Source organism: Cnephaeus nilssonii (genome assembly GCF_951640355.1).
Source record: "Cnephaeus nilssonii genome assembly, chromosome: 11".
Taxonomy (NCBI): Eukaryota; Metazoa; Chordata; class Mammalia; order Chiroptera; family Vespertilionidae; genus Cnephaeus; species Cnephaeus nilssonii.
In genome coordinates, this window is record NC_137082.1 from 48,471,640 (window position 1) to 48,481,751 (window position 10,112).

At 44.8% G+C, this 10,112-nt stretch overlaps 1 protein-coding gene across 1 annotated transcript in view; it reads right to left on the reverse strand.

Annotated features, from left to right (window-relative positions):
* TMX3 (thioredoxin related transmembrane protein 3) overlaps positions 1-9,902 on the reverse strand; it is a 35,032-nt gene extending 25,130 nt beyond the window's left edge. Inside the window, exons 1-4 of the mRNA XM_079784529.1 lie at positions 9,722-9,902; positions 8,626-8,680; positions 4,834-4,873; positions 2,494-2,617 (exon numbers count right to left, since the gene is read on the reverse strand). Of these exons, the coding sequence (XP_079640655.1) occupies positions 2,494-2,617; positions 4,834-4,873; positions 8,626-8,680; positions 9,722-9,767 (265 nt within the window). The 5' untranslated portion in view covers positions 9,768-9,902. The remainder of the gene's footprint in view (positions 1-2,493; positions 2,618-4,833; positions 4,874-8,625; positions 8,681-9,721) is intronic.
* Positions 9,903-10,112: the final 210 nt, after the last annotated feature.

Below are 10,112 nucleotides of genomic sequence, written 5' to 3' on the forward strand. Positions count from 1 at the left end.
GTTTTAAGATGTATAAGAAAATTGCTTTTAGTAGCAGCAATTAAAATACTTTCTTCTCTAAGTTACTCAGAAAGAAGTATTAGCTATTTTTCTCCGATTCTCATGACACTTAATGGTGAACACAGAACACTTAATAAATACTGAATAATAAGCTAATGAATTAGATATGAATTTCTGACATAATGTAAACTGTTATCACTGCAGCATCACATGAGAAGTTCTCCATTAAGATGTTTACTGATTTATAGGTACTATTTTTCTCATTATCTTTATACTCCCATATTCCTTTACACATTACTTTATTACTCCACTGAATGATTCAAAGGATCACAGAATGTGGCATGTTTATGACTTTATTGCACTTGTTAGTTTGTTCATCTCTCTCCCTCCATTTAACTGTAAGCATTTCCAGGACAAGAAGGATTTGTTTTGGTTCTTGTTTAATTTCTACAGACCAGTACAGGCTTGACAAACCAAATATTGACTGAGTGACCATGAATGAATGACTATATGAAGAATATATATTTACATGCATGTCTAATCAACATAAAAGTGTAGAAACAATAATTTACTTTCATGAGCAACAGTTGAAAGGAGTAACTTCTTAAACTTTTTTAAAAGCTTATTTCAAGAAATACCAATTCAAGCATATTAGTGTCTCTACAGTAACTTCTTACCACTGATCTCTTCTCTCAAAGTTTCAACAATTCATTTGTGTGACTCAATAATTCCAGCTCAAACATCTTACATGTACTCTAATTCCCTATTCCTAAACATCAATAAAGCAAAATACCACAAATTCAAAATAGCTGCTAACATGAAAATGCATACAAATTTCAATTTAGTATTATTTTCCACATAACCAGTTCAGTAACTCTGCTAAGTATCCTATACTATTATTTTTGTTTTCCTTTATATCACAGAGCTAATCTGTCACATCTGTATTTTCACCCTTGAAAATGTCTCTAAGAATTACTGTTTCCTCTTTACTCCACTGCTAACCACTCAAGTCAAGGCTCCCAGCATCCTGCACCAAGATGCACACAAGTCAACTTAGATGGTTTTCTTGTCTCTACTCTTCTTTCCTTCCTACATGTAGCAAGCCATTGGCCTTCTCAAAAACATGTATTGCCTCTTAATTGACTAGCAATAAAACCTAAAACCCTTTGTCTTACATGAGGGACCCTTAAAATCTGGAATTACCTCTTGGCACCTTGTATGTAGTAGCTATTGTGGTAAGGGTTTTGAATATGAAATATCAATATAACCATAACCTAGAGGATTATTACTCTTCCATTTATAGACAAGAAAACTGAAATGAAGAGATTAAGTACTTCCCCAAAGCCACAAAAGCAGGACATGGAAGAGTTAGGATGAAAACATAGGTGTTTCTTGTTCCAAAATTGTATCCAGAGTATAACCCTGATTTTCTAAAATGAATTACTCATTACATACTTCCACTTTCTTAACTAATTAAAGGAAAAAGGAACCTACATTTATTGAATAGTACAAGAGACTTTACAGGTGCTACATCATTGAAATCTCAAAATAATCACTAAAAGAGGCCTTACAAAAAAAATGTACCTGTGTGGAAATTGAAGTTAGAGGTGCTAAGACACTTTGCTGGTGCTGTACAGCAAAAGCATATCTAAATAAAGCATATACACAGCAGAGCCAGAATCTGTTCTCTGAAGCCATCCTCTTTCCAAATTTCTATGATGTCTCATACTTCTCTAAACTTAATTCTGTCTTTCCCCAAATCCTTTAAGACAGGCATTGGTAAACTTTTTCTGTATAGGGTCATAAAATAAATGTTTGGGCTCTGTGGGGGATACGGTCTCTGTTACAACCACTCACTGTGCTAATGGAACATGAAGACAACCACAGATAATAGTATACAAACCAGTGTGCTGTGTTCCAGTAGAGCTCCATTTACAAAATCAGATACTGTAGTGGCCAGATTTCGCCCATGGGCCATAGTCTGCCAAAGCCAGTCTATTCTCTGGTACGCATTCAGTAAACTCATTTCCAACTCTATGATTTTGCTCTAATACTCTCTCTAAAGTGAATACTTTCCTGACCCTCACTTGCATGTATCCTAACTCAACTCATCCTTCATATTCCCATTTATTCCTCGGCCATGCCGTCTCACACTACTCAAACAACAAACTCTCATTCTTAATTCACACACCAATATCAATAGGTTAGTGCTCAAATTCTATAGTTGCCTCAAGTCACAAATTATCTCAAGTGGGCTCAAAATAGAAACAACAGCTTACACATCTCCAATAGGCTTAAGATTAACATATTTCATATTACACATTCAATGGTTAATTCATTTAACTCATAAAGCATAGTCTTAAATTAAGATAACTTTAATTTCACATGGGCAAAAAAAACATGTATTTCTTCCTCCTACCTTGAATACAGCTTTGCAAATTTATACAGTTTCATTAGGCTAACAGTTAAAAAGTAAACTGAGTAAATGCTTACTAGAATAGGAAGTAGCATCCATCTTTCCAACTTTAACTGGTGAACCAATGCTTTTCATTTCAAGACCAACTTCATTCCAAATCGGCTCCAGTTTTTTACAATGACCACACCATGGTGCATAAAACTTGTTAAAAAATAAACAAAAACAATCACTAAAATACTGTGGTACTGTGGATATCAGCCTTAATTTTAAAGAATTTCTTTGATAAAATGATCTGATAATAATCTGTTTTAGACAAAACAAAGAATATTACTTTTAAATTGGTTAACATAAAACACAGACATAAAGTATACCCCTCAATACTGACACTATTTTAAGGAAACTTTAAATCATATGAAGAATATATATATTTATTTATACATGATTTACAATAAAAGCATCTTTGTTTGTAAGTGATGTGTCCATGTTATGTATAAAATGAGATCACCAAATACAACACACATCATGTGCACACCCCTTCGGTATTAATGATAAATTTGAATCTATTTCTACTACAAAAATTCCAACACAGTAGGTGCCTTTACTAGTTTAAGAGTAACCATCGATAAAATAGGCAAAACCATTAAGATGACTGGTTTGGCAAAAGGACAAGTCAGGCTGGTTAAACTAAAACCACAGTTCTTCCTTCTTTAGAATCATCCAGGCTGAGGTGGTAACTGGTGTTAGGTTAAATGGTGTAACAAAATTCTTGCTGTACTTTCATGAAATAGGACTTATCTATTTTTGAACACTATACTGTGGCAATGTTCAAACACAGGCATGAAAGAGAGGGAGAAATACACAGTGAACCTTGTGTCCACAGCCTGGCTTCACTAAGTGTCCACTCTGCAACCGTGAGTCTGTCTCTTCCGCTGCCATTCTCCTCTTTTACTGAGACAGGTGAAAGTGAACTCCAAACACCATAAAGTGTGAATATATTCCACACTTGAAAATGAGGAAAATTTGACTGTTACTATTAAGATGAAATATGATTTTGACTGCCAAGTGATTAATATATACAGTCTCTTGGATAACATGACAAACGGAGAGTGAATTCTGAAATAAAAATCATACCATAATCTCCCTCATACACAATCCACAAGCCAACCTCATCAGAACTTCATCAAAATCAAGTTCCTTGCCAGGAACCTTAAGGCTCTGAGGTTCATTTATATAATAATAGAGGAATATGCGACCGAACAGCAGGCTGCGTGGGGCGACAAAACCAGCAGGGGGATTAGTGAGGGAATGAACAGGCTGCTGGCAGCAGGGTTAGTGAGGGACAACCAAACGACTGAACAGCAGGCTGTGTGGGATGACCAGGCCGGCAGGGGGGTTAGTGAAAGACGACCAAATGACTGAACAGCAGGTTGGGTGAGGCGACCAGGCCGGCAGGGGGGGCAGTTAGGGGCGACCAGGCCAGTGGAGGCGGCGGGGGAGAGGGGAAGTTATGGGCAACCAGGCCGGTGGGGTGGGGGGTTAGGGGTGACCAGCCGGCAGAGGGGGCAGTTGGGGGCGACCAGGCCGGCAGGGGGTGGCAGTTGGGGGCGACCAGGCCACAGGCAGAGGCGGTTAGGGGTGATCAGGCTGGCAGGGGGGTGGGGGGGCAGTTAGGGGCAATCAAGCAGGCAGGCAGGCGAGCACTTAGGAGCTAGGGGTCCCGGACTGTGAGAGGGATGTCCGACTGCCAGTTTAGGCCTGATCCCCGGGATTGGTCCTAAACCAGCAGTCAGACATCCCCTAAGGGGTCCCGGACTGGAGAGGGTGCAGGCTGGGCTGAGGGGGACACCCCCTCTGCCCCCCGTGCACAAATTTAGTGCACTGGCCTCTAGTTTTAATATAAAAACCCAAACAGTACTACTTAAGAAAACAAATTGAGTAATATATCTCAGTACTAACTGTATATATTTGGGTGGAAGAGAATCTATATATATGAAAGCCTAAGTGACTAGCCAACCAGCTGACCGGCCGACGAGCCAGTAGCTATGATGCACACTGACTACCAGGGGGCAGACGCTCAGCACAGGAGCGGAAACCACAGGCATGGAAACATGGAACAGACTGATGAATCTCAGAGGAAAGGAGGAAGGGGAGGGCATAAAGAGATTAACCAAAGTTCTTATATGCATACTAGAGGCCCGGTGCACGGATTTGTGCACCGGTGGGGTCCCCTGGCCGGGCCTGCAGGGATTGGGCCAAAATCAGCTCTCTGACATCCCCCTGAGGGGTCCTGGATTGCAAGGGTGCAGGCCAGGCTGAGAGACCCCAATGGTGCATGAATCTATGCACCAGGCCTCTAGTAGAAAATAATGTTTAAAATTGTAGGGGTGGTTAATTAGTACAAAAATTTACATACTCACATCTACAAGCCAAATGTCATCTTTTCGATTGTCCTTAAACCTACAAAACAAAAAATAAGAGAACAAGTCTTTGTATATTTCCACTTTACCACTGAATAACAGGTGGGGATAATCAGTTGATAAATATAGGGGCATGGAACAAATTATTTTAATAAATTTTTATGTGCAAGTTTTACTCAATGATCTCTAAACCTTATCCATTAAACATCATAATAAAAGTAGAGAACTGATGTAATGAAGTGGCAGTTGGTAGAAACACAGACACATGCTCAGCACCTATGCCTTCTGCTCCATTCACACCTGGAGTTAGTTAATGCAGCAGACCTGAGGCTATCCTGGGAAAGCTTGCCTGCCTTGGGTTGCCCTTAGTTGGCTACTGGGAACTTGAATTTCAGCTACTGATAATGGTGACTCAGTGGTTTTACAATGAGTAAACAATGTAGTTTTGTGAGAATAACTGCTCTCCTTCTTGCCCTTTCCAACCCCCAAATAGAAAAGAGGTCCAGGAACTGATGGGCCCAATCAGCTATTGATGCTGTCATATAACCCATGTGGGGATCCTGATGGCACCCATCTACCAGGTTATCAGAAAGGCCACTGCCTTTGAGTGGAGCCCCAACTAGCAGGATACCCTGGCATCCCTCCAGCAGGCCATCAGGGCTCTCTTCTCCTGGTTTCCACGGATCTATATCCTCCCCAAGTTGACTGAAAGATGCACCTTTTTGAGAGGCAGTTATTGGCCTGTTGCTGGGCCTTGGCAGCTGAGTGCAGTAGTAGGCTCATGAGCAGAAATTCCAATCATGCTGCTAACAGGGAGACCCTGGATTCTATGGTATAGTGGAAAAGGCACAGAAGCCCAGCTGGAGTCTTACAACTCCATGAAAAGGTCTCCCGAGTGCCCCTCCACCTCTCAGGAATAACATCCAAGGAGCCTCCTCTAGTGCAATGGGGATCCAGATACAGAGACCTCCTGAACCGCCCTTGGGCCTGGGTCAATGATGGCTCCTTCGGGTTAACTTACTGGAATGGAATTGGGTGTGGACACCACCCAACCTTCACCAAGCATGGTGGAGTACCTTCGAACTCGTTGCAGCTTGATGCAGTGGGACAGACTGTAAAATGATCTGCCCACTGCTCTCCCACCTCCCGCTCCTCCCTCCAGCCCTAGCAAATAAGCACTGCTGTATTTTCATGGGCCTCTATGCTGACAAAGGAAAACGGAACTGAGGAGCATACCAGGCTTGTCAGCTAAACATGGAAATAAATTGTTACCCCAGAGCAAGCAGGGGTGCAACTGATTGCCTCCTGGGTCCAACAGAGGACAGAAATTGAGATACCACCTTGGACTGGGCTGGTGTGAGAAGACACCAAACTAGCAAGAAAAACCTGTCCTTGTGAAACCCTGGCATCAGTAGGTCAGGGCATTCACAGCAGGTAGAACACATTGCACCCCTCATGATGGTGGGCCATACCTGTCAGTCAACAGAACATCCATCTAAAGAAGGTGAGGGTTTTGGGTGCCTATGCCTGTTCATCTCCCCTTCCTCCTCCTCAGGTAAACTCATGGCTAAAGTCATGGCTGTCAGGCCATTCTAAAGGAGGAGGTTTACAGACCCCCAGAGCAAGGACAATGGGCCAGGTACAGAAAGCTCCAGATGCCTAGGGGCAAACCTGGGAAAACAAGAACCATGCCCCCAGGGCAACTTATCCTCTCCTAGAATATCACTGGTAATACAGTTTGGACCTCTGATCTTTCATATCACTGGTCAGGCTGTTTAGACCCCGTGGCCTTTTTCTCCCTAAAGTTAACATCTAGGCCTCAGTTGAATTTCAGCTCCAGGCCCAGAAAAGCAGCAAAATCAGACAAGTGGCACCTTGGCTCCTCAGGACTAACTATATCAGGGGTCCTCAAACTACGGCCCGCGGGCCACGTGCAGCCCGCCGAGGACATTTATCCGGCCCGCCAGGTGTTTTTGCGGCCGCTGCCTGTCCTGCTTAGCAGCCGACTTAGCAGTGTGCATAGGAATTTGTTCATAGTGTTTTTTTTAAACTACAGACCGGCCCTCCAACGGTCTGAGGGACAGTGAACTGGCCCCCTGTTTCAAAAGTTTGAGGACCCCTGAACTATATTGACTAATGACCCCCTGCCCTGGCACCAACCAATTGATGGAGAACACCATGCTTAAAGAGCACATCTGGAAAACTGATGAATATTCTATTAAGACTCTCCCCTGAAACCTCTATTTCCACCCGCAAGAGAGAGAAATATGCTCAAGACACAGGACCCAGTGCGCACTCTCTCTCCAAAGAGCACGCCCATGCCATTCCTCCACAGGCATGTATCCCCCAACCTCTAAGGGGCCCTATGAGACTTGCAACCAGGGGAGCAATGGGCAGCAGCAGCTGGTCCCAGGCTCTCCCCCTGAACCTGTCTCCAAGGCTCCCTTTTCTCTGACTTCCCAGTGAGCCAAAGCAGCCCAGCCTAGGCTCTCCTGTTGCTTCTTCTATGCCCGTCTTCATTTTACTGTCCTAAATACATTTTTTTGCTGCCATCATGACCCAATACCCTTTGGCTCAGAGCTGTTTAGCCCATCCCTTTGGATAATCCCATCACCCATCCCCCTTTCCTTAAATTATTTTTTATTCACTGTCTGAGATGGCTATTTAGCCTGCCTCTGTACCACCGACTTTAACCTTCAGTTACATTTAAGGAGATTACCTCCCTGTTGACAATGGTTCTCCCAGAATCAAACAGTTTCTGTAAATAATCTGCTGGTATTCCCCAATACCCACTGGCATGGCTGATAAAGCGCCCCTTAGGACCCTGAGGCTTTTGCTTGTCAGAACAGCATTGGGCTCAACTGACCACCCTGCTGCTATAGCAATGCTGTCACGTGGAGGTGGTAAGCAGGACAAGTCAAACTGAAAGTAACAAAGGAGGATCTACTCACTCACTGCTATGATGCAAGCCAAGGGGCACACAAAAAAGATGCCAGCTCCTCAGTGTTCCCTTTTCCCAAGTGGAACCACGCCAGGCAAGGGTCAGGCGGGTCAGCACATACAGGGGAGCAGTGAACCAAAGGCTTCTTCTGCCTCTGCCTCTTTATGGACCCTGGGCAGGGGGACGGCCAGGGAAAAGGGACAGGAGGTGAAAGGTGCTGAGTCCAGGTGGAGCAAAGTGCCTCGGCCAAGCCCCTCAGTAAGGAGGTCTCTGCAGAGGTGCACAGGAAATGCCTGAGGTGAGCCCCCTGCCTCCCGCCAAAAGGCAAGTGGGCGAGGAATGCAGATATGTAGCCTAGCTGGCTCGGCTGGCCCCGGAGGCCCGAGTCTATGACTACAACTCCCTCTAGAGATTGCGGGGCACTGGTTGTACACCGAGTTGAGTGTGGGGAGAGTCGTTTCCCCTTGGAGGCCTGCCAGGTAAAGCCTTACAGTTGTCTGAAAGATCACACATTGGGTTTTGGTCTGGAGCACGACTCCTCACCGACTATAAGCAAGGCCTTGTGATTAATGCTGCGGTACTGTAAAAAACCAAAAGCAAAAACACAGTATGGTCCCAAATTCCAGCACACACTTACTGATTAAAGCAGAAAAACAACAAATACAGGTGAAATGGTAAAAGAGAACACAGATGAGTTTGGCACTTTTTAAAATCTTACACCTTAGTAAAACGCTTTGAACAAAATTAGTGCTTTATAAGCATTGGTTATTACTGGCTCTATTATTAAAAGACTAGGTTCATACAAATATGCAGAGTTGGAAGAAGATACTACTTAAAATATATATACTCACGATTCATCTAAATCTTCTACATATCCTTTACAGAAAGCCATCTCAAGTAAAAAAACTGAAAGAAAAAAACATATAATAAATGCTGGTTTATCATTTGGCTTGTACTATAAGCTCAGTCATCTAAAAAATGGTTTTGATTTTTATCACCATACCAAAAAATTCATTGAACCATCCCAGGGCTCAAGTGATGAAAAAAGCATAAATAGGTCAAATGTTTAATATACACCTTGCATGCAACCGTACTGAGAAAGGCTAGTAAATCACAGAGGTTCTTTTTAAATATACTTCCATTTTCATCCCATTTTTCCTTTTTACATGCCATCTTTTTGGAATAGGGATAGAAATCGTTATTTTTCCTTTTTCTCTAATACCAGTGATCTCATCGGTATAAACTCCAAATACCATTCTACATACTATTAGCTTTTAAAAAAATAATTTATATTGTTGAAAGTATTACAGATGTCTCATTTTCCCTCCAGTAACCCCTCTTTCCCACTCCCTTCCCCTCCCCAAGTCTTCACCGCACTATTGCCTGTGTCCATATATGCATTTACGTTCTTTGGTTAAGGTCTTCCAAACGATTAGCTTTTATTCCCAATTTTAAAGATATTGAGCTCCACCACCAATACGTATTCCGGAAGAGGATCTGGCACATCCTGGTTAGTAAGTGAAAACAGCCCAGAGAGAAACAGGGGCGCGGGGCGGCTGAGCAAAGGCCGACCCACATTCGGGGCACTTTCCACCCGGCACCTGAGTCTGTTCTGCTCTGGGACACCCCTCTCTTCGCCCCCTTCTTCCCATAGGACAAGACTCGGGACCTGAAGCCAAAGCACTGAGTGGCTGCACCTTGGGAAGGTAGCATCCTTCACGCCTGTAAGTGGAGCCAGCGCTCCGGAAACTTCCTGCCACCCCGAGAACCAGAACCGAACGGAGGAAAACGCATCCTTCCCGCGCGTGACACTGGTCTCGGGCAGCCCGCGTCGGAGGAAGGAGCCACGGTGAGGGATATCTCGGCGGACCCCGCGGCCGGTCCTGGCCCGACCCCATTCGGGGAGGGTCCCCGCGCCCACCCGCACCACCCCCACCAGGCCTGTACCTGTGGCGCAGAGCCGCAAGGCAGCCCCGCGTGTCCGAGCTGCCATGGTCGCCGCAAGAGAGCTGCAAGCCGAGGGAAAGACAGTAGCGGCGGCCGCCTGAGCTCCCGGAAGGGGAACCCGGGCGCGGAAGGGAAGCGGGGTGCTGAGGGCAGGGGCGGGGCAGCCCTGCCTCCTGTGTCGCCTCTGAGCATGCGCGGAACCAGAGCGCACGCGCAGAACTGGGGCGCGTGCGCAGCCCCGTCCACGGAGGTTGGCGTTCTCCGTGGCCTCGGGGAGCGTGGGAACCGCGAGTGAGGTCGCTGACGCGGGCGGGCGAAGCGGCAAGTGCCGCTTGGGTGCGTTTCAGGGAAGTTCATTTCCGGCTGAACTTGAAGAATGAGGTAGATTCCT